General features: G+C 34.0%; 1 protein-coding gene across 1 annotated transcript in view; it reads right to left on the bottom strand.

Annotated features, from left to right (window-relative positions):
- EPHA6 (EPH receptor A6) overlaps positions 1–26,236 on the bottom strand; it is a 903,626-nt gene that overhangs the window by 831,374 nt on the left and 46,016 nt on the right. The window contains exon 2 of the mRNA XM_066240843.1: positions 6,914–6,978. Coding sequence (XP_066096940.1) covers positions 6,914–6,978 — 65 coding nt within the window. The remainder of the gene's footprint in view (positions 1–6,913; positions 6,979–26,236) is intronic.

Here is a 26,236-nt window from a genome sequence, read left to right as displayed (position 1 = left end):
TGATTTTTAAAAACGCATTAGTACCCAATAATACTTTTTTCCTACTAACATTAATTTACCAAACTGTACTTCGCTGTTGGCAAGAAAGTTTGATTTTCAATACCGCCTATATCTGTCTACTATGACTTTTTAGCAAAGGTCTGCTTTACCATGTATACATTAAAAATGAGCTTTTAAAACTTAACTACCTCCCCAAGAAAAGAAAAAAATCAACTTAACTACCTTTTTAGATGCTGAAAGGGGAGAGTGAAAAAAAATATATCTGAGACAAGCAAATCCTTCATTTCTTGCTAAAAAATATTGTTTTGAATAAAAATAAATGGTGAAAATATTTCAGGTGTGTTGATGGAGAGCTTAAAAGTATGGTCTTTCCATCAACATCTAGTATATTTAATTTGAGGTATAAATAAAATAATATCTTATGAAATTATTATGAAATGCTATGTTTTAACTCTCAGATTTTATTCAGGTACTGTATAAGTACCTTTAATAATCAGTATATAGCCACTCAAACAGGTTATTTATCCTTTCAATTACAGTATCAAACTTAAAAAGCCGCTCTGCTGTTATATTTTTAGAAGTATTAAATATAATTATTAAAGCTCAAAGAAAACAGTATGTTTTCAATCATGAAAAATTTTTTATATTGCAAAGCGTTTTTATTTTTCTGGTTACTAGCAATTACTTTCTATTAGTCGGAGTTAATATTGAGCCAAGATGCCTCAATATGACATACCTCCTGCTCTTGCTCTGTGTCAATAAATGTGCCCTGATCTTTAATGGGTATGAAGAGTTTTTAATATAACATTTAACTACAGGCCATCTTCTTGTAACTCTATTTTTCTCTTTCATCTATAATGTTATATATTGGCTAAAAATAAATAAAAATATCAAAAGGAAAGGAGTAAACATGAAAGTTAATGTTTCAAGAAATTATATAATTTTCTTTCAATATATTTTCAGACTACAAAAATAAACTCAAGAGATAAACTCAGGAGATACATGTATGTATATGTATGTATATAAATATAGATATATATTTATATTTAATTTCTTCTGTTCTACAAAGTCACTCCATGAGTAGTATCTTTCTTTTTTTTTTTTTGCATTAGCATTATACTGGCATAACATTTTACAATATAGCTGTCTCCTTCCCAGGAGATTTTCAAAATTAAAATAGACCCTTCAGTTTTTTTGCAGAATAAGATTTAGTATTAACCAGTTATTAGTTATTCGTAGCAAATAAAAATAAAACAGGGCACATGCTTGTATTTATATTTGTGAAAACACTTCTTCGGTATGCACTTATAACTTCTATAGTGCTATGCAAAATTTTTTATTCATGCAGCATTCTTTCATTGATTATTATGGAACTCTTAGCTCCTTTGCTAGGTCATCATACTTTTATTCTTAATGTAGTATGTTGACAAATATAGGATGGAAGGGACACTTATAAAGTTCTTAAGAGTTTTGAATTATGTAGACATATAATTCTTGACATTAGATTATAATGGAGCTGAATTTTCTGTAAGAAATGAAAGGATATGTGGTTCAGGAGGAAATTTTTCTTTCCTCTGCCAGAAGCAACATCTGTGGGGCTTGACAATAGATTCCTCTCACTCACAGCAGCTCAATTTTGAGTGCACAGATTACATCACAATCAGTCAGCCACTGACCTGTTTTTGCAAAGAGGAGCCTGTCTCCACAGTGCTACATACTCAGAGGGTATTGCAGCCCTACCAGGTCTCGCTTAATAGTCTTCAGAGTACACTGCTGTAATTTCTGTAATTTCTTCATTGAGGACCTAAGATCCCATACCTTGAGAAGTATTAAATGCCACTGCCACTTTAGTAAGAGCTCTTTTGTGGTAGTATAGAGCTAGCCTGGCCCTATACTTTAACAATATTTTCAGGTTGTAATGATGTAAAGCATAGAAGTTTTAGTTCTTCTATCAATACAATGCCAGAGAGAGTCTTTTGTGCCAGATAGGGTCAGTAGAACCAAAACCAAATTTATAATGTTAAAATATTGCCAGTTCTATAACTTTTCTGTGTGAAATTCTTTTTTAAAATGTTTTTATGTAAACCTCTTTTTTTATGACTACTAAATAGTTTCCTAATCTAACTATTGCAATTGTCAAAACCACACTCCTCGTGAAAAAATCCCGTGTTCCGGTATCTCTCCATCTTGATTTCTTATTCCTCCTAACCAACTTTCACTCCCTCATGACAGTTATTATTATGGTGATCTATGCCTTACTCACCCAGTTTTTCCTCAATATTTCCAATCAATGTAGTTCAGATCCTTGTTAATGGAGCATTACTGACAGCTTTGATGTCCTATTTCTGACCCTTTTGGAAGAAATCAGGGACAGGGCTTGTCAGAGAGTATTCATAAAGTCTATAGTAATGTAGGCTTTCACAGTCCCTCAGTGGAACATAGGAGGTGGAGACCGAGAAAATTGATTGGGTGTTGTTGCGAGATCCCAGAGAAACCACAAGGAGGACTAGATGGAGTGGACACAGCCTTTATTACTTACATAAAGGGGCAGGACCAATAGCATCAGGTCAGTGAAAGCTCTGAACCCCACTGAGGAAGGCCATGGTTTTTATAGCTAAGCTGTTCATAACTGTTCAAGAAAAATTCCTTGCCTATGGGCAGGCAAGCAGGTAGTAAGGGGCAAGCATACCTGCCATTCTGTGCTGTTTCTCCTTGATAATATATGGTGACTCAGTTCCATTGTCCTTAGTAAAACCTCAGCTACAGTTTTATTACCCTCTCCTCCATAGCTCATGGTCAGGATCCATAGAACAAGGAACTGGGGAGGGGGAAAGGCCATGTCCAGCATCAATCCTACATTCAACTCTCATAACTGACCCATCCAGACCAGCTTCCAGTCCTGGAAACTCTATTCACGGTAAGTGCCTTATTGAGGTATACCATTTTTTTAAATCTTTTATACCATATTTTTACCGCATCTTTTCTATGTTAAAAATATTTAGATATACAGATACCATTGTGTTTCAAATGCCACAGCATTCAGTACAGTAACACGCTGTGTAGGTGTGTAGCCTAGGAATAATAGGCTATAGCATCTAGCTTAGGGGTGCAGTAGGCTATAACATCTATGTTTGTGTAAATGCGCTTTTTGATGTTCACACAAGGATGAAATGTTCCCATTGTTTATTGACACATGACTTTAATTTCATATCGTCTACATTTTTAACATCTTCCCCTTGGTGTTTTCCAAGGCACCTTTCATTTCCAAGGTCTAGATTATTGCCTTAAAGAACAACAAAAAATACTTCAATAATGTTTGTTTGATTAAGTGAATTCAGAAATTTTTTTACTTTTACTTACTGACATTGAAATATACACTGTATAGATCACTTAAGACGTTTAAATTCAAGTCTTCCACAATATGACAGCCTACAATCAGTCCTATTCCCCACACATCTCTCTAATCCAGCCACACAAATTAGTCTCAATATTCCTTTAACGTAATGCATACATTTAAATATTCTCTGCTTTAAGCACTCTAAAAGGGGACTTGGCATCAAGTGCATAAAATAGATGTTTATTAAATTTAATTGTGGACACTGATTTTAAAAAGTGTATTTTAAGAGTTGGGACATATGAGTTTATGTGTAAGCATTTCAGAAAGTAAATATGTCTTATTTTCCTGTTTGCAGGCTGAGAAAGTCATTTGTTCAAGACTATTCATCCGTTTTCTATGTTACCTAACCTCCGACTCAAATAACTACAGTATTAGGGTTTTATAATCTATAAATAGCATTAAGTAAAACTTAATGTCAATATCCGATCCTCTTAGTTAAAAGAAAAAAATAAGTTGTAGATGTTCTTTAAAACTTACTAATGTGATTTATTTTAAAATATGTTCCTGTGTTCATATTTTCAAGCATTCCTACTGCTGACACATGCCATTTATGCATTTTTTTATTTTGGGGATAATCTAAAAGTAATATAGTGTATACCTTATTCCAACAGTGATATATTTCAACGTAATTGAGCATTCAACTAACTTTTTAATATCTAAACCTATGTGTTACTTTTCCCTCTGTAATCTACATATTGGTAGCTGGGCTTTATCATTATATAGTAAAGTCTTAGAATAAATAAAAAGCACCTAGCTGTGAAATGACCACCCATAAGCATCAAGATTTAAGATATGTTTGGCTTAAAATTTTTGTTATACTAATTCCTAGCACAGTAATCTTGTGAGTTATTTAATGTATCTGAGTCTAATTTCCACAAAATTATACTTGATTTATATGACAAATATTACTAACATGCTTTGAACAAGGCCTAACATATGGTAAATGCTCAATAAATTTTAACCAGCTTTTCATTTTCCTCTTTATTATATCATATTTATTTTCTACTGGATTCTCCTGCCCATCTTTTTTTCTCTCTTTCCTCTTGCTAATCTGTGGCTAGTGTTCAAAATGCACATTTCAGTCCAGCAGTTTACTTATCAAGGCAATAAAAGAAATCTAAATAAATTGTGCAAATATCACATAAAAGTAACTGGCCTTTCATGAACTTTCCAATGTTCCTCTCTCTTAGCAGGCCCTGATAAAGATACAAGTTTCAGAGTCAGAAATAGTTTATTTTGAATTAGAGGCCATCACTCACCATAGGGCCACTGTGAAAATAAAATGTAAAATTCTTAGTGCAGTGTCTGGCAAATGAAAAACTATGAAGTAAGACTCACTTTTGGACAATTCTGCCCTCTCTCTCTGTAAGTAATAAACTAGAAGTAGTAAAAAAAAAATCCCTATCTCATAATACCCCTCATAAAATCATCACAAGAATGAGAGCAGTAAGTTTATTTGTAACTCTGTAAATCAGGGGTCTCCAAACTTTTTACACAGGGGGCCAGTTCACTGTCCCTCAGACCGTTGGAGGGCCAGACTATAAAAAAAACTATGAACAAATTCCTATGCACACTGCACATATCTTATTTTAAAGTAAAAAAACAAAACGGGAACAAATACAATATTTAAAATAAAGAACAAGTAAATTTAAATCAACAAACTGACCAATATTTCAATGGGAACTATGCTCCTCTCACTGACCACCAATGAAAGAAGTACCCTTCCAAAAGTGTGGCAGGGGCTGGATAAATGGCCTCAGGGGGCCGCATGTGGCCCGCAGGCTGTAGTTTGGGGACCCCTGTTGTAAATCCTTGTATGTCCTGGGTACCAGTTTGCTCAGAAACGCAGCCTGATCAAGCCAAACACAATCACTAAAGCCTTTTGTTCCTCACGTGATTCTTTGGCTATGACTCTATAAGGACAGTGATATCAGGATCTCTTTATTTTTTTGTCTTTTTCTTTCAGAAAATAAAAAAGTTTGGCTTATAAATGAATAATTTATTAGTTCGTGTAAGTTACTGTGTACATGCACTTAAATGGAAATATGCATTATCTTTAGAAGGCTTCTGGGGAAAAAAGTTTCATTTATGTTTTTGAAAGTGTGATAAATGTGACATACTTGATACATGCAACAAATACTGATGTTTGTTCATTTTAATAGAGAGAAGATGATGAAAATTAAAGCATAATCTTAATTTAAAAGGTATATTTCTCATAAATGACTTGATAAAAAACTCTTAGAAAAAAAGAAAATTTCCAAAAAAAAAAAAATCAAAATCAGTCTATAAAACAAACAGTTAAAAAATCAGCCTGTTAAACAACAGGAAAATTTAACTCTTCAGGGAAATTTTTAGATGAAAATACACATTTAGTGAATAACTGATGAATAACAATATAAAATCCTAATTCAAAACAGCAGTATTTTTATGATTCTCTAAAAATCCGGTTTGGGTCAACTTCTCCTTTCAGATTTAAATTTGTAGATGTAATGAAAGAAGCAATGTAAAATTATCAGAAATATGAAAATGAGGAAAATATAATTTTTATAAAAAGGAAAAAAAGTTAACCCAATTGTATCTGAAACCAGTTGACTACCTTTATTATAAAGATGTCGTTTAAATAGATAAAAACTAAAGTTAAAAGCTTCACAAACCACACTTTTAAATTAGTTTGAAATAAAAATGTAGAAACATATTGCAATGTGAAAATAATGCAAATCTATTAAAACATAAAAAGTCAAGTATAAGCATAACTAAAATAATGTCAGTACCTGAAAAACTGTAATTTGTATATTATACATCTCTATAAGCTTTTCAAAAGCAACCCTCCCCAGATTTAAAAAAAGTAATCATAATATTTCTTTTTGCCAACTTCAAAAAAGACATTTTTTAAATAGCTGTCTTCCAAAATTGATAAAATAACCATGTTTGCTTCCCCTACTCCACTTCTCTTTCATATATGGTCTTTTTACACCACATTAAAGAAAGAAAAACTGTATTAAAGCAGGCTTCTCTATTCTCTTTCTGTTATTAAATTCCCTTATATAATATTGGCCAAGTATGACTCATAGTTTAGTAGACTCATAGTTTCTAATAAAAAACCAATTGTTGATTTCTGTAAAATCCAGTTACAATAATCTAAACTTTGTTTATGCACAAATACCCACTGAGGTTACCAAATTTAATAACATATATATATATATATACAGAAAAATGTCTTAAATATACACATAGAAATTTATTTCTAAAGAAAATATTCATATAAGATGTTCTAATATTTCTCTGTATACACACTATATTAAAAAAACAGTTACAAATTTAGAAGAAAGCAAAAATGTTTTACATATTATTCCCCCTGATTACTACTTGTAACTGTAATTAAGCTTCTCTATGCGATTTAAGTTATATGCTAAAAATACATGCTGCATAGAGCTCAAAACTCACTATCCCTTTATATTACAACAGATCCTAAACACCTAACGAGGGCGACAGTTTTAAAAAGATATTCAAACTTACCCCGTTTAACGGATATGTTTTCCATCCTAGCTCTCCCAGCGCGGCTGTTGTATCAAGCAACACAACTGGAATTAAATAAATAAAAAAACTTTGCATAAATATCTTTTTTTCATTTTTTTAAAAAAGATTTTAATTATTGAATTTAGAGAGAGGTGAGAGAGAGAAAAGGGGTCAGGGAGGAGAAGAAAGCATCAACTCATAGCAGTCGCTTCTTGTATGTGCCCTGCCTGGGCAAAGCCCTGGGTTTCAAACCGGAGACCTCAGCACTCCAGGTTGATGCTTTTATCCATTGCGGAACCACGGTACAGAGCCATGATCTCAACTGATACGAACTATATCAGTTATTTAAATCATTAACATCGGCCACTCTTACCGTTATTCATTGCATCAGCTTTAATGAGTTGCATTACTTACTTGAAATTATTTGTATATACTATTAATATATAAGAATAAGTAATAAAATGCATGAGGTGGTAATAAGTTAATTTTAAAATATGTAATTTGGGTTTGACAATGCTACATGAAACATAACTGAATAACAAAGTCATTTTTAAATAGGTGTCTTCTAAAATTGATAAAATAACCACAGTTACCTTCCCACCCTTCCCCTCTTTCATGTATGGTCTTTTTATACGACATTAAAGAAAAAAAAATACTGTATTTAAAGCAGGCTTCTCTATTTTCTTTCTGTGTTATTAAATTCCCTGATATATTATTGGCAAAATAGGAAAACAACTCATTAGCAATAGATTTGGAATCTTGAAGCACAGATTACATTGTTATTGTACGGGCCAGGTAGTATACTTACTACTGAGGGGAACAAAAATAAAAATAAAAACCACACATCATTTTCTTGACCAAAAGTTACTCACAATCTGGTGGAAAAGACCGAAATGCAAACAAATAATTAGAACATATTCTTTTATTTATTTTATTTTTTTATTATTATTTTTTTTTACAGAGACAGAGAGTCAGAGAGAGGGATAGATAGGGACAGACAGACAGGAATGGAGAGAAAAGCATCAATCATCAGTTTTTCATTGCAACACCTTAGTTGTTCATTGATTGCTTTCTCGTATGTGCCTTGACCGTGGGGCTACAGCAGACCGAGTAACCCCTTGCTCGAGCCAGCGACCTTGGGTCCAAGCTGGTGAGCTTTTGCTCAAACCAGATGAGCCCGCGCTCAAGCTGGCAACATTGAGGGTCTTGAACCTGGGTCCTCCGCATCCCAGTCCGACACTCTATCCACTGCACCATCGCCTGGTCAGGCTAGAACATATTCTTTTAAATTCAAAAATAAAAGACTGTATATTAGCCTAGCAATTAAGTTAGGCTCGGGCTGGCAGGGCAGGTCTGGGAGGATTTCATAAAGGAGAAGCCATTTGAGCTGGGCTAGGTTGAGGAGGCATCTTCATTAGATGTGACAAGAAACAAATATTTATTTCTCTTGTAGAATAGCTTCTATAACTAAATCAGTTCTTAGTCTCTAGAGTGGGGATAGGAGTGGGAACCTATTCCTTCATTTCTCTATGGTAAATAGAAATTACTGTGTTGTACAAGGAATGCTTTCTTTTAAAAGTGTCATATTTCAAAATGGCTGTGACGTTTTGCATTTCCATTTGTAGAATATATGATTTTTCTATTGCTCTATACCAGAGGTCCCTAAACTTTCTATGCAGGGGGCCAGTTCACTGTCCCTCACACCGTTGGAGAGCCACCACATACAGTGCTCCTCTCACTGACCACCAATGAAAGAGGTGCCCCTTCCGGAAGTGGGGCGGGGGCCAGATAAATGGCCTCAGGGGGCCGCATGCAGCCCGCAGGGCCGTAGTTTGGGGACACCTGCTCTACACCCTCACCAGAACTTGGTATTGCCCAAGGCATTTTTAACAGGCATGAAATTGGATCTCATTGTTTTAATACGTGTTTCCCTAATGACTAGCCAGTTATCTTTTTCACTACTTGAAATCAAATTTACTAAATAAAAAAAGATTATTTTGTCACACTGTCTAGATTTTCCTAATCATACCATTGAAAAGTGCTTCCCCATTCTCTGTATTTTCTTTAAATCAATAGATTTATTTAGTGACTTGACCTGATTTAAGTTCCACTTATTTTTATATTTCATAAGATTACTTCATTGGTGGTGTTTCATAGTTCTTATACCAGAAAACAGGGAAGATATTAATGTCCATTAAAATCATGTAAAAAGTACTCAGCAACCAACTTGCATATGCTTCAAATGGCCAAAAATAATTTGATTGTATGCAAGGTTAATAACTGTAGAGGGCTAAAATATTTTAAATATGCTTAAATCACAGTGTTCATAATAATAAAATATACTGACTGGTAACTCTTGCAGCATACTAGGAAGCTCGTTATTTAAAAAAATGGTAAGTAGCCTGACCAGGTGGTGGCAAAGTGGATAGAGCATCGGACTGGAGATGCGGAAAACCCAGGTTCAAGACTCCGAGGTCGCCAGCTTGAGCACGGGCTCATCTGGTTTCAGCAAAAAGCTCACCAGCTTGAACCCAAGGTCACTGGCTCGAGCAAGGGGTTACTCAGTCTGCTGAAGGCCCGTGGTCAAGGCACATATGAGAAAGCAATCAATGAACAACTAAGGTGTCGCAACGAAAACTGATGATTGATGCTTCTCATCTCTCTCCATTCCCGTCTGTCTGTCTCTATCTATCCCTCTCTCTGACTCTGTAAAAATAACAAAAAACAAAAAAAGCTGGTAAATATTCTAAAAAGAATAAAACATTTATTTTCATTTTTCTATATGAACTACTACTTCTGATTAAGGAAATAGTTAATGAAGGGACATTTCTGTTACTGAAATATATTTCTATTAATAAATGAAGATGTAATAACCAAATTAATCTACACCATTTTTTACTGCTAATGAATATATTTAGCTAATAGTTTCCAATAGCTGCTAACCTACATCACAAAAAGATAATAGCAGACATAAGGAGCTACAGCTTTTCAACATATAATTTTAACAAGCCTGGTAGTAACAAGACAGAAAACACAGTAAGGATGATATATAAATATATATCAGGTCTACCAGAAAGTTCTGTCCATTTCTATCACAACAAGTTTCGACACGTAAGCACATGTTATTTGGCGCACGTGTGCCTCTCTCTTTTTATCACTTAATGTATACATACTGACGTAGCAAATTAACTAAAATAAAGTTGAGTCACGTTAGTCTTATGTGTGAAGCCATAGTGTACCCATGGCTACTGATAAAGTTCATTTATGCCACTGTAATTTTTATGAATTTCAATAAGGAAAAAAAGCTAGAGAAGCATGTAGAAATTTATTGAAAGTGTTTGGTGAAGGTACAGTTTCTGATAGGACATGCAGGAGATGGTTCGAAAAATTCGAAACAGGTGATTTCAACCTTTCTGATAAGCCATGTTCTGGGCGACCATCTTTGATCGATGACGATGTTGTTAAGACCTGTTGGAGCAAGATCCTTTTCTGACAATATCAGAATCGCAGAAAGGCTTAATTCAGCTCAGCAAACCATTTCGGACCATATTCAGAAGATAGGATTGGTGTGGAAATATTCAAGATGGGTGCCACATGAATTAAGTCAGAAGAATTTGAATGATCGAGTCGTCATATGCACATCTCTGCTTGCTCAGAACAAAATCGAGCCCTTCTTGAACCGGATGAGAACTGGGGATGAAAAGTGGATTACCTACAAAAACATCATAAGGAAAAGGGCATATTGTGAACCCAGAAAACCTAGCCCTTCCACCTCTAAACCAAATTTGACTCTGAATAAGAGAATGTTGTGTATATGGTGGGACATTGGAGGACCAATACATTATGAGCTTTTAAAACCGAACGAAAAGCTCAATTTGGAGAAGTATTGTCAGCAACTGGATAATTTAAAGACAGCAGTCCAAGAAAAGAGGCTGGCGATGTTCAATAGGAAGAACATCATACTGCATCACGATAATGCCAGGCCACATGCTGCTTTGGGGACTTGTCAAAAAATTGCAGAACTAGGCTGGGAAATTCTGTCACATCCACCATATTCCCCGGAGTTAGCACCCTCCGACTATCACTTGTTTTTGTCCTTACAAAATTTTTTGAAGGGCAAAAAATTCAAAAATGAAGAAGATATCAAACAAGCACTGGTTCAATTTTTCGCATCAAAAGATAAAACATTTTTCAAAAATGGGATATACAAATTTCCCTCACGCTGGCAAGAAGTCATTAATAATAATGGCAATTATATTATTTAATAAAGTTTATTGACGGTAAGAAAAATTTGTATTTTGTTTTATTCCAAAAACGGACAGAACTTTCTGGTAGACCATATATATCTACACATACACATACAAATATATAAAAATGATATTTGATGGCATCTGGGTTCATTCACTGTAACAAAATCTGAAGGCCCTGCCAGGTGGTTCAGTGAACAGAATGTTGTCCCAGTGGGCTCAGGTCATAGGTTCCATCCCTGGTCAGGGCACAAATGAGAAGCAACCAATGAGTGCACAACTAAATGGAACTAAGTAGAACAACAAGTTGATGCTTCTCACTCTCTCCCTTACCCCCTCTTTTTCTCTCTCTCTTTCCTTACCTCTCTTTTTCAAATCAATGAAAAAAATTTAAAAAATAATACAGTGGTACCTTGAGATACGAACAGACCAACATATGAATTTTTTAAGATACGGGCTGTGACTCAGTCCACATTTTTGTTCGAGATCCCAGCGAAATTCCGAGATAAGAGTCATGATTCGGGAAGCTGCCGCTACTTGGCGCGCTGGCGCACGGGCCAGTATCAGCAGTTTGATATACGAGTTCACTGACTTACGAGCTTGGTTACAGAATGAATTAAATTCGTACCACTGTAATCTTAAATAGTAGAGAAAAAAACTAATTATAATAAATATTTAAACCTTTGAGCTTTGTCATTATCAAATAAAGTTATTTTTACCCTTTGTATATACTATTAAAAAATTTGTAAGTATGTAATACTATTATCTACTTTGGGGGACTAGAAGGTTTAATGTTACTACTTATCTAGCATATTAAGTATTTGAAATATATCACTATTTCCTTAGCAGGCTCGTAAAATAATGACACTAATTCATAACCAATATAGGAAGGACTTTCTACATTTTTTCTTTAAGTAATATCCACATTATATTATATGTTTTTTTGTAGTACCCAATTTACAGATAAGAGAACTGCGTCTCTGAAGAAATTTAATAGTTTTTCTGGAGATCACTAAGTCATGCATTTAGATTCCCACCATTTAAAACCTAAATCTTTTTTTACAAGTGTTGTTTTCCTCCTCATTTTTTTAAATTTGAATACAAAACTTTCTTTTCATTTTTGTAAATGCAGAGAAGCATCATTTTTTTCCTAATTCCTAGTCTTCATAAGTTTTTATCCTACTTTTCACATTAATGGTTTCTACAGAAAATTTATCATTACTATCTACAAATTATGCCATTTAATTTAAGGGGTTTTATGGAGTAGGGTGCTCAAAAATCCACAATATGAATTTAAGTCTACCAATAGAAATTTATTTTTTTGTGAACTGCTTATAAGACTTATGGAAGATTAACTCACTAATTAGTTGATATGGTTATTTGTCTAAAACATATTTAAGCTGGTTCTCAAAATTTATAATTTGTAAACTGTAAAAAGTATATTCATTTCAAAACAAACACAAAGGAAAATATATATATATACCTACAACACTTTTGATCCTTAGGAAGACTTTTTTTGTTTCTTAGTAGAGTCTAGAAACAAGATTAATATAATTGCTTTCTTTTCCTCATTAAACTGCAATCATATTTTTTAAAATTTATAAGAACAGTAAAATTTCTAATTTGCATCCCAGGTAAGTGAATTATACATTGATATTAAAATGAAACTGAAAATTTTTAGATTTTTAATACCAGTACATGTGATAAGTGTTTAAATTTTATCATTTATTTCCTATATAACACCTCCACAAATTCAAGTTTTTCAAGCACACTAACTACATGAAACCCAGAAGGGGAGAGCTCCCCCTGCTGGTTTTAAACAGAAGTTATCTAGTCCACCAGAGTACAAAAACACTATAAACCAAGGGGAAAAAACCATTATCTTTATCATTAATACATGATATTACCCTCAGTAAAAAGTAAATGGTTTTTTATTTTTAATTTAATGTCATGGTTTTAAATATAGCAAGATTAACACCTATTATTGATGTAAAGAGTATACATGAAAATATATTTATTCATATCATGAGAAATTTGATAAACCAAAAATACATAGAAGTAGTAGGATATGTGTGTATGTATACATATATATATATATAAATTTAACAAAAATATATTTAAATGTCATCCTGTTTAGACCCTGCTTTAAACTGACATTGAGGTTACCATATTAGCTAATTTTGTTTTGATTTAACTTCATATTTTTGATTGATAAAAATCAAAGCTTTTACTCCCAGATCTGAAGACTATAATAGGATATCTACCCTCAGATAGTCAGAATCAATATTTAATTCCTAAAAAATCAAATAGATATTGCTTTAAATAAATTGTTATTATTATGTTTATTGTGATATGTCCCTCTGTGTATGGGAATTATTGTTAAGGCAACAGTTTCCAAAAAAGTTCATGCCTTCTTAAAAATAACAAAACTACTTTTATCTAGAAACAGATCAATATTTGTTCATTATGTGTACTTACAGCATTTTGTTTTGTTGTGGCTTTCTTATTTCTGTTGTTGGTTATTTTTAATGTAGGCATTGTTCATAACTAACATTTCTACTACAATAGAGTTTGACGATCTTATTTGAAAGATAAGGTAATATGACATAGTGATATTAAGTAGACTTATCAAAATTAGAAAACTGAATCGTCTATACCTTTTGGACTTATATTCTTCAACTTTCAACTCTACTAGAAAACCTTTCAGAAAGCACGTTCAAAAAAATAAATAAATAAGAAAGCATGTTCAAACCTCCGTCTCTGTCTCTTCTGGAACACATATCACTCTTTTTTAGTTTTGATAGAAAAGAAAGCTATCATAACCAGAAGTTATTTTCCTTCACTCTCACCTTAAATAAAAAGGGCAAAAAAAGAAAAATCTATCTGGTTTGCTATTTAGAAGGCAAGATGTACCATAAAGTAAAAACTGCCACTAAAAAACATCATCCAAATACTGATTCAGATAAAACTAGTAATGTTCATTCTCACTTCTACACCTTTTTATTTTGCTCTAAGTTTATCTAGATGAAGACCAGAAAAAATAAATTTATTAAATAATACAGTGAAAAACAAAATGGACATACGAGCAACAATAACAACAAACTTCTTTCTATGTGGTTCTCCTGTTTGACAAAGCTTTATTTACTACAGCCTCAAAATCATTTTTAAAGCCTGCAGTTAGACAGGAGGTCTTACCACAGGACCTAAGGAGGACCCAGATGTGGATTACAAGGTCACTAAATGATAATGATCTGAGCAAGATCATTAAGACTTATCAATGATTGACTTCACAAGTCCTGGTTTCCCCACCAAATTGTTCAGTTATCTTCATGTTTTAAAAAACAGAAGGAGGCCCTGGCTGGTTGGCTCGGCAGTAGAGCATCAGCTAGGTATGTGGAAGTCCCAGCTTTGATTTCCAGTCAGGGCTCATAAGAGAAACAACCATCTGCTTCTCCACTGCTCCCATCTCTCTCTCTCTCTCTCTCTCTCTCTCTCTCTCTCTCTCTCTTCTCCTCCTGCAACCATGGCTGGAATGGTTTAAGCAAAGTTGGCCCGGGGTACTGAGGATAGCTCCATGGCCTCATCTCTGGTGCTAAAATAGCTCAGTTGCTAAGCAATGGAGCACAGCCCCAGATAGGCAGCGCATCGCCCAGTAGGGAACTTGGGTGGATCCTGGGCCGGGTGCATGAGGGAGTCTGTTTCTGCCTCCCTGCCTCTCACTTAATTAAAACACACACACATACACACACACACACACACACACACACACACACACACAAAGCACCACAAAATGAAAGAAAATTTACCTATAGATAATTAAGTAAATTATCCCTAATTGTTTCATTTTGACACCTTCAGCACTCTGATCTATAAATAAACTAAGTAATTAATTTAGGACCTGTATTATTTCCATTTGTTCAACGACACAGCATTTAAACAGGTAGAAGACTATTTGGCTTTAGTCTTAGATTTGCTACTTTTCTAATATGTTAAATAAATGTGATTTTCTCACATCTCACAGAAACTCCCAACACTTATTCCATAAACCCATTTAGTCCAGACTTGCTCTCCATTGCTTACACGGCATGAGACGTCTCTTGCCTTTCTAGTTCTTTCCTTTCTTGTATTTCTCATTTGTCTTTCTTCACTGGCTTTGGATACTTTCTCTTTTTATTTGGTGGGGTGGGGGAAATATTATGAAACTCAAGGTTTAAATTTTACTTAAGTCATTTTTTACAGCTCTGGTAAAATATAAAATTGAAGAGAAATTTCCCCCCGACAATGTGTGTGTGTGTGTGTGTGTGTGTGTGTGCGCGCGCACGCTGAATAAAATGAATAAATGAATGGAGTGAATTTAAAGAAACCATGGTAAGAAACTCATATCTTAGGAACAAATTCTTAACCAACTTTTGAAAAAGTAGTGAATTCGTGGAAAGGAAGACACTGAATGAAATTTAAAAGGCCATTATACTTATTTTGTAATGAAGAAGATTCACAAATGATCTTTCTGAAATGTGATTAAGGGACAAAATAGTTATCAGGAAAAATAAAATCAAAGTCGATATTTGCTTTAGACACAAAACGGACTGTGGGAAGACAAACATTTTCTGCCTCCTTGGGGTCCTTTTTTGCTCTACCCTGGCCTGAACTCTTTCAGCAAGCCTGTCTTCAAGCTCCTTGCTGTCAGCCTAAACTCTGCATCTATTTCCATCTCGAACAGGGCAGAAAGGTTCACTTATCCTGTCTTATCTGCTGTCCCACTGAAAGCATTCATCAAACCCAGAAAACATTTTAACTGAAATAGCTAACAAATGTGCCTATCAGCACTCATTTCTCCTTGCATTTATTTATCTGTGTAAGTGAAATTTGAATCATAGCGCCCTTGCATTTATTTATCTGTGTAAGTGAAATTTGAATCATAGCGCCCTTCAGCTGGCAGTGACATGAGATACCTAAAACCACACTACACAAGCAATTCTTCACAAAAATATACTTAAAGATAATTTATAGAACTCTAACTTTTATTATGGCCAAATAAATTGTTCCCTGTTTTAGATGATATCTTATTCTATTTAACTCCTGCTTTTTAAAAATAAAAATAAACATGGTTCTAGCATTATATGTTTGTGTAGATTTGGCCAAGTCATAGTTCTTATTCTACCAGTTGTTTGAGTTGTTGTGCCCTAAACTAAGTAGTTCTCTAAGTCAGTGTTTTTCTGCTCTATGATCATCGTCTTCATCCAACATCAGGGTGCTTAACTCTTCTGCGGACTGGTGTGAACTTTCTGGTGGACTGGCACCAATCCGTGCCAGTAGTTAAAAAACACTGTTCTGAGTCTTAGTAATTACCCAACCTGGCTCTCAACAGTCTGGTCTTTTTAGCCATTCTCCCCGGGGTAGATGGGTTAGTATTTAATAATAAGAGCAACAAATGAAAGTTTGCTTATTATGTGATGGATGATGATTTTATCTTCTTTGCCCTTTGAGCTGCTCTTGTTAATTAAAGAGTATTCAAGAGAGATCGAAGGACAAGGCTGTAATTTTCTTAGATTCCCACAACCCCACCTCTCCAACTGATTCTAGAAATATTAACCATATTCTTGCTCCTTTAGGCTCTAAAAAAGGTAGAATCAAACTGCCAATATTAAGGACTCTCCTGTACAGCAACTAAACTGTTCATGAACACTTATATTTCACAATCAGCTGCTTATATAACATAGTTGTCAGGTCAGGAAACTTGATAATCTGTTTATGCAATAATATACATTCTGAGGAGATGTTGCAAACGGGACACTTTTAATGTAATTTTCTAACCTTTTTACCATAATTACAACATCCTTGACTATCTAAAGAACATGTGTTGTCTTCTGCGTCACTAAATTGAACTGTACTAACTAATGATTTTGGTAAGAAGTACCATGACCTATGGAATTAGAGTTTTCTATAATAAGAGAAATGGGAAGGAAAAATGTGAAGACAGATAAAAATATGAAGGCAACCAGTTGTATTATTTTACATGTTAAACAGATTTTAGCATAATTATTTGATAAATAAAGTCTTGAGAATTATGTAGGACACCTTCCTACTGAAAATTACCGAGGTAATGACAGAGCAAATACTATGCCAGATTTAGAGGCATATAAACTTGAAGATAGCCGAGTTTTTGTGATGTGTTTCTGTACTGCAGAGAAGGCAGGAGGAGAAGGGGCTCATAAATGAAACATCAGTAAATGTGACCCATGTCACGAGCAGCATGGCTTCAGTATATAGAAAAGAATGACAGATGGAAACTTTACTGTTGGCAGAATAAAATGAAGAAAACAAACCCAAAACAGGCATTATCATCATTACCCTCTAGGGAAGACAATTCATTAAGTGCTACTGTCAAAGTGTTTATCATCAGAATCTTGTGCAATAAAATAAATGAAACGGAAATGATGATGACATTTTATCATTTAGGCAAATGAAAAATATCTTATACAACAAAGGTTTCCCAAGTATAATTAAACATAAGAAAGCAGATGCAAGCTTCCATTAAGACACTGATAAGTTTTAATTTATTGATTGCCCAAGACATGAATTATGGTAAGAAATACAAAATATTAAGACATTATTTTGATGAAATTTATCAGGACCCAAATTTTATCCTGAGCTTTCATGGTGGAGAAGTTCAATTTTTATGCTCCCAAGGAAAAGTAATCATATTTCAGGAGACTGATTTTTGCTTATCAGGCTTACAGGAGACTAATTTATAAACGAAAAGGATGATTTATATACTGATGACTTATCTCCCCAGGGACTCTCCTTCCTTGCAGGTAAAAACATTCAAGAGACCAAATTATAGATTGAAGATTTCTCATACATTACTAAATTACTGGAAAGAAGTATGCATTCTTTAAAAAAAAAATAACCTCTGGATCTATTTCTACTTAAAGAATAGAGAATTTTATGTACCCATTTTAAATTTCCTAACTTTGAATAGTACTGAATAAATAAGCTCTCTACTTAACAAAATGTATTGTCACTTCAAACACTATTTACAAGGCATATTATAGTATCCACAGTTATAACCTATCTGGTATTAGCTACATTTTGAAAGACCTAATTTTTATTTTTGAAAAGATAATTGGTTTTATCTAAACATTCTCTTTAATTACACAGTAGCATATATTTTTCCAAGAAGAATTCTTTCACTGGAATAAAATAAATTCCAATTACTGTGATTTTGTAGTATCAAATAAGGACAGGGAATAACATTTGCTCACCATACTGCGTAATTTTGGAAAGAATTTAAAATGTAGGCACTGTGTTAACATTTGCTTGGCCCTTTTGTTTCTGTCTTAGTTGCTAACTCACTAGCATCAAGCACAGTGGCCAGGTTGAAAGGATTACAGTTTTTCATGACTGCTTCAGTCTTGATCTGGTTTTGGCAGCACCCTTTCTAGAGTTCCAGGACAGTGTCTTTCATAGTGGCCTACCGTTGAAGTATGGAAGTACGCACATTTTATACCTACACACTTTATAGAGTCCCCTCCTGGTGTAGACCTGTGTCTACTACTGCTCTCCTATTTCAGGCCACCTAGGTGCAGACTCTCCTACATCCTTAGGTTTCCCAAATACTGAAGACAAACTTATTAACCTTTGAGTTGTTCCTTTACTGTCTCCTGTACTAAAGCATCCATTCTCCACCCAAAAATGCAATTCCTTCCAATCTCCCCAAACTTAATCACTTATCTTTGTTGAAAATGGTCATCCCTAATGGTGGAAAGGTAGGTTTAGGGTTTTTTTTGTTTTTGCTTATCAGTCTGATTTATTTATTTGAAATGAAATTTAATGGGGTGACAGTGATCTATAAGAGTATATAGGTTTCCAGTAAACATTTCCATAACATTTGAACTGTTGATTACATTGTGTACTCATCACCCAAAGTCAAATCATTTTCCATCACCGTATTATCTGTCACTCTTTACTCTCCTCCTTGCCTCCCTTCTCCCCTGGGTAACCTGGGGAAGGGGAGCCAGTTCTTGTGGGAGATATCCATGAGTATTAGTTTTATGTACCACCTATGTGTGAGATCATATAGTTCTTAGCTTTTTTTTTATTTACTTATTTCACTTAGTATAATATTCACAAGGTCCATCTATGTGGTCATAAATGGCAGTATGTCATTAGTTCTTATAGTTGAGCAGTATTCCATTGTGTGTGTGTGTGTGTGTGTATACAGCACATTTTCTTAATCCAATCTTCTATTGGGGGCACTTTGCTTGTTTCAATATGAAAATTTGGAAAAAGATTCTCTAAGCAAATAATACCTAAAGAAAAGCAAGTGTAGCCATACTTATATCTGACAATACTGACTTCAAGACAACAAAGGTAGAAAGAGACAAAGATGGACATTTCATAATGATAAAGAGGAAATGAACAATAGGGTTTTAAAAACTTTTTACTATGAACTATGGAGGATATGGTATAGTAAATGTTGGCATCTATATATTATTCTTGGCTTTGAAATTTCAAGCCTGTATTGTAATATACTAGTTTTAACCAAGATTTGTTGAATGATTCCTATGTATCAAACACTTAGCTAAGTATGTTCTAAATACAATCCCTTATTTGCTATTTGTTTTAAACTTATTTATTGATTGATTGATTTTAGAGAGGAAGGGAGAGAGAGACAGACAGAAACATTGATGTTCCTGTATGTGACCTGACCAGGGATCAAACCCACAATCTTGGCATATCGGGATGATGCTCTAACCAACCAAGCTGTCTAGGTAGGGCTCAAACTTATTTTTTAAAGTCCTTATTACTACCTCCACTTTACCAGTTAAGAAAGCAAAGTCTGAAGAGGTAAAGAAACAATTATATTCCAGAAAGCAGAGCTTATAATTAGAGGCACAATTATTTGAATTTAATACCAGCTTGTCTTGCTTTACAACCAAAGTACCTAACCATTATGCAAGGCTTTTCTGATCTTGCAAAGGACAAGACAATGGGAAAGTTTAAGAGAGAGGGGAAGAGGAAAATAGAGCAGCCTCTAGTACAAAAAAATTAGAAGAAACAAATTGATCCCCCAAGGTGTGCGATTTTAGAGGAATCCTATATTCACTTTGTTTTTCATGTAAAGGATGCAGTAAGCAGCTATAAAAAATTAACACAGCAAGACATAAAATGTTACACAATTTTGTATGGTTCTTTGCCTTACATAAAACAAATAAAATCATTATCTTAATGTTTGCTTTAAATTGTAGAAATAAAAAAATCATGAAGCTTGATTTTAAATTTAATTGATTTTATAGAGTCCTACTTTACCTCCTACTCTCCCACAGTGTGAAATTAATAAATACCCAGAGTCAAACACATTTTTAATGAACAAAAAATATTTAAACTTGCACTTTTTAAGTACTTACTTTTGAATTTTATAATAATTTACACCTAATCTGAGCAACAGAACCAAGGTAATAACAAATCTTATGACAGAAAGCTATTGACATTTATATTTGGTCCAAAATTTCTGAATTAAGCCTGCTGAGAAACTACACTTCATGCCTTATTTACTTCGTGTCTCATTTTCAGCTTTGAAGATTGTCCAAGAACACAGCTATACCTTTTGGTAAGTATACAATTTCCCCTAGAAAAATCCATTTCTTTCACTTCTGAGGAAATTTGTTACTGTGTATTGTGTATACCAGAAAGCAAAATTATTGTATATCACACATGTCTGGACACCAACATTTTTATATATGTCTAACTGGATTACTGATTTTGGAAATTTTTTTATAGGAAATAAAAGAGTAAAGTTATTCAGATGATCTAAGATTAAGGAAAACAAATGCAATCTAATCTGGCAAAAAATATATCTTATTTCTAAGGGATATAAACATGACCCCATCTCAAATAAATCTTGAACATTAGAAAACATAATTTAGTATTGTATGGTAAAGTGTGTCAATCAAATTTTCAAATAAAACTTTTAAATTTTTAAGCGAGAGACAGAGAGAGTAAAAGGGAGAGAAATTAGAAGCATCAACTTTAGTTGGGACACTTTAGTTGTTCATTAATTTCTTCTCATATGTGCCTTAACCCCAGGAGGTTTTAGTTGAGCCAGTGACCCCTTGCTCAAGCCAGCAACCTTGGGCTTCAAGCCAGCAACCTTTGAACTCAAGTCAGCAACCATGGGATCATGCTGATGATCCCACGCTCAAGCTGGTGATCCCTTGCTCAAGTTGGTGAGCCTGCACTCAAGCCAGATGAGCCCATGCTCAAGCCAGCAATTTGGGTTTTAAACCTGGGTCCTCAGAGTCCCAGGCTGATATTCTATCCACTGTACCGGTCAGGTCTAATGAAACATTTAAAATATGAAAGTTTAAATATTTTAATAACAATGTGATAAATAAGTTTTCAAAAATTCTTATTTAACATAATTTTGGTATTCTTTTAAGAAATTTGGACAATAATTAATTTCTATTAAAGTAGAAATATACTGCTCACAAAAATTCGGGGATATTTCAAAAATGAATATGAAGCAATAAAATATCCCCGAATTTTTGTGAGCAGTATATTAGGAATTCATCACTCACATTTCAAATAGACATTACAATACATCATTGCTGCTTATAGCAAGTTTAGCTAACTATCCCTGGAATTTACAATATATCCTAGAACTGTAATTGCAAAGTACAGCCATCTCCAAATCAGAAGAACAGGTAAGATGCTACAGAACTCAGTGTGTTACTGAATATTACCCTTTACACCAGGGGTTGGGAACCTTTTTGGCTGAGAAAGCCATGAATGCCACATATTTGAAAATGTAATTCTGTGAGAGCCATACAATGACCCATGAACATTACGCATTATCCAATAAAAATTTGGTGTTGTCCCGGAGGACAGCTGTGATTGGCTCCAGCCACCCACAACCATGAACATGAGCGGTAGGAAATGAATGGATTGTAATACATGAGAATGTTTTATATTTTTAACGTTATTATTTTTTTATTAAAGATTTGTCTGCGAGCCAGATGCAGCCATCAAAAGAGCCACATCTGGCTCACGAGCCATAGGTTCCTGACCACTTTACATAAACATATTGCTTAACCTATAACCTATTAAGGATATACAGATATGTGCTGGGTCCCCCATTCATAGTAACTTGGATCAAGTAGTGAGACAATTAATAAATTAGCTTTTATTTTTGATAAAGATTAGAAATTTACTATTAGAATTCATTTTGATCTCTATCTGGAAGTTAAGGAAGGCAAAACAGACAGGGAGGTAAGACAAAAAAAAAATCCTCAGTAATCTATTGAATGCAATCACCAAGACATCTGGACCCACCTCAGTAGAGATGCATCATTAAAGTTAAAGATGTGAAGGGTTAGAGCCATAAGGGGTTCATTCCCAGACAGATAGTAAGTCTCTGTATCATAGCACATGAATTATATTGCTGAATGAAAGTTAATTGGACACAGCATGAGACTAACCCTAACACAATTGCTCACCAAATTAATGTCTCCTTTAGGGTCCCACCTTGAATTCTTGTAGATTGATTGTATTTTGGAAAATATAACTTACATTTTTTATATGCTGTCATTGAATTATTCTTTTTAAAGAGGAAAAAAATCCATTAAAATCTGGAAATTAATTTTCTTTAACTATAAAGGTTATTTCTTAAATTTATTGTTTTCATTATTTTTAAAACTTTACTCTTATTCAAAAATATTTGTCTTGTCTTTGTACTAGTTTCTGTGCCAAGTGCCAGGAAGACAGTAGTGAACATGACAAATGTACCTTTATGAAATGTACTGTATACTTTATTTTATCTGTACATGTTCAAAGTTAGCCTTAATAGCCTATGATTTACATCTCTTTAAGTTATTTGGTCTCACATATACTAGATGAATTGGGGATCAGCATCCCTTAGAATACAATTATGCATGCTAGAACCATCCAGGTCGACTTTTCATTTCTTCTGGTATTCCACATTTGTTATTACTTGTCTTGATCTTTCTCACATTCTTTACCTCTTACCTCCAAGTATTCCATTTCTCTTTCATAGGTGAAGTTCTGTTACAATTATCTGATATATCCCACAATTGCCGACAAAAATTACCTTTTTATTTATTTCTCTTGCGATGGTGTGGCACTCTTACATTTCACAACAATTTTATTGTTCTTTGATAAAAATTGTGTCACAACTCTGAACTAGCTAAACACAATTCTGATAGTTCAAAAATTTAACCTAAAAAAGTGAACAAACTCATACCAACAAATTGGTTTTTAGTACAGCAAGAATTTAGGCTTTATATTAAGATGTTTCAGATCCCTCAGAATCACTATATTTAAAAAAAAATAACCTTTAAATAAATATTATTTTTGAAATATTCTAACCTTCTAGATACAGTTTTTATTATTCTGATATAAAGTCAATTTGTATAATCTCATAAATGCTTCATTATATTCAAAATCTATAAGATAAAACAGATACAGCCAGACCTTTTAGCTTTGGGAAGTAAAAAGAATGAAATGTCAGAGCATGATTTGAGAGAGAGGCTACTCTCAATTTAAATACGAATAACTGAAAAGGGCAAAGGAATAATGTATGACATACATTTTTGTATCTAGTCACCGGGTTAGTCAGGATAAGTTTAACTATAGATATGCATGGCAGACCACAAACACTGGCTGAAGATCAAGTTTATAGATGCAAGTAAGGACTCAAACACAGAACTTTCATCACTAGACTAAATCACAACTTGGTCTTAGAGAAAGGACAGAGAAGTCTAGAGATTAAGATGAATATATGAGATTAACCCGATACCAGAATCTGTGCTGCTGTGTTAAAAACTGCTGAAATTTTTCTATTAGGTCAAGAGTACTTCTAACCCTCTAGGCAAAAAGTGAAATGTACCCACATGTGGAACTCAAAAAGGTCCACATTTAGTAAGTATTTACTGGGAAAGATATTGTATGTTTCTAATAAACTTTGTGCATTTTATATAAATATAAATATGTTCAAATAAAGAACATCTCTTGAGAAATACTGGTCTCTTTAAAAAATTTAAAAGTATAAATTATACCAGTGGAAAATAAAAATAAACATGTTTCAAACAACATATATCATACAGATATGCAGGTCTTCTCATTTATAGTTGAAAAATAAGACCTGAATCTTTATCCTTGCAAAATTTAAAACCAATCAACCAACCTCAGGGTGTCAAAGAAATAATGGCAACAGCTTGATCAAAATATTTTGTCCAAATGAACCTCTCCACACTATACTTATGTGTAACAAAATTTCACATGAACAAAAATATGAGAGCAGTGACAATCCTGGGTGCTGACAGCTCTACTCTTGACGAAAGGTTGATAATGACAGAGGATATGTATTGACTTGCACAAAGGTAATCCTGCACACAGATGCAGAAACTTAATGGAAGTGAGGTATGAATTCTGCTATGAAGAAAGCATGTTTATCTGTTTTATTAATTGTGATCCTAATATATATGAACCCCTTAAATTTTTTGATTGTACCAAATTTGAAAGACATTGCATTAAAAGTTATAGCTGCAAAAACACCCAATATAGATACTTAAAAAGCATCGATAAAAATATTTTATAAAATATAAAGCAAAGTTCACAATAACATATATTTATCACGAGTAAATATGGCCATCACATACAAAACAAATCACCTTCGCCTCAAGATATTAAATAAATAATTATTTTTGAGCTATATATAACATTACAACGTGGACAAAGTGAGGCTACTGGTTTTATTTTCTGGGGGATTACCTCTGCTAATAAAAAAAGAGGATAAGACATTAGAAAGGTTGCATCTTAAATAAAATTAAAGTTTTGTAAAACAGAAAGTAAAGCCACTTAAGGTGCAATAAACCTATATTATAAAGGTCTGAACACCCATCACCACATGTAATGAATTAATTGCTGAGAGAATGTTAGCACAAAGTGGAAATTTACAATGTGTTTAAAGGAATAAAGTAAAAAACTAAGCCTGTTTATAAGATTACAGCTAAAATGTAGTGCTAAAGAAACAATCAGAGGTTAGAACAGGCAGCGATACTTTACAGGAACAAAACCCTCTCTAATGTATTCATCGGTAGAGATGCTTCATCATCCTTCTGTTACCTAATCATAGAAGTTGCTCAAACCCTTGTTCTCCCACATGGATTCCCAGAATATAAAAGACCAGGGAAAGGCCACCTGATACCTACCCTTGGGTTAGTAGTCACAATGTTGCTTCTTGCTGGTTTATACCTAAATAGTAATGAGCCTGGGATAAGGAAGGGCCCTTGTTTTCCTGTATGAGATTGATAGCACTTCTGATCCTCTCGTGCTTTAAGATTTTCAGAGATGATGTTGTCGTACCTATGACTTTAGACCTAAACCAGTGAGTGCCCTTGCCTGATCAAATCCCTTAAGAGAATCTCAGGAAAGAAGGGAGGCTGCCTCTCAAGAGAGAGTCTGAAAAAAGGCAGATATTTGGCTTCTTGGCAGCTGTATTATAGGCACCACAATCTATTGTAAGAGCACTTAATAGGATGTGCCAGCCCAGGACTTTGATCTGGGGTGAGTGAGGGTACGCAGCATAAACAGAACTAATTCTGGTAGTGGTGGTGGCAAAGGCAGCAGTTGCCGTGTTCTCGTGGCCAGGCTGCCAGTATTGGAAACTAAATTCTAAACTGTGGTCCTGGAGGGAAGCTCTGCTCCTGGTGAAAACTCAGAAACCAAGGCAGAACGAGAATCCACCGCCAGGACCAATGCTGGTCGCCATGGAAGAGGGAAAACAAACCTCTACAGCAGGGGTCTCCAAACTTTTTACACAGGGGGCCAGTTCACTGTCCCTCAGACCATTGGAGGGCCGGACTATAAAAAAACTATAAACAAATCCCTATGCACACTGCACATATTTTATTTTAAAGTAAAAAAACAAAACGGGAACAAATACAATATTTAAAATAAAGAACAAATAAATTTAAATCAACAAACTGACCAATATTTCAATGGGAACTATGCTCCTCTCACTGACCACCAATGAAAGAGGTGCCCTTCCAGAAGT

Source organism: Saccopteryx bilineata, chromosome 8 (assembly GCF_036850765.1).
Source record: "Saccopteryx bilineata isolate mSacBil1 chromosome 8, mSacBil1_pri_phased_curated, whole genome shotgun sequence".
Classification (NCBI taxonomy): domain Eukaryota; kingdom Metazoa; phylum Chordata; class Mammalia; order Chiroptera; family Emballonuridae; genus Saccopteryx; species Saccopteryx bilineata.
The sequence above is the reverse complement of the archived record's forward strand: the minus strand, read 5'-3'. Positions and strand labels throughout refer to the sequence as shown.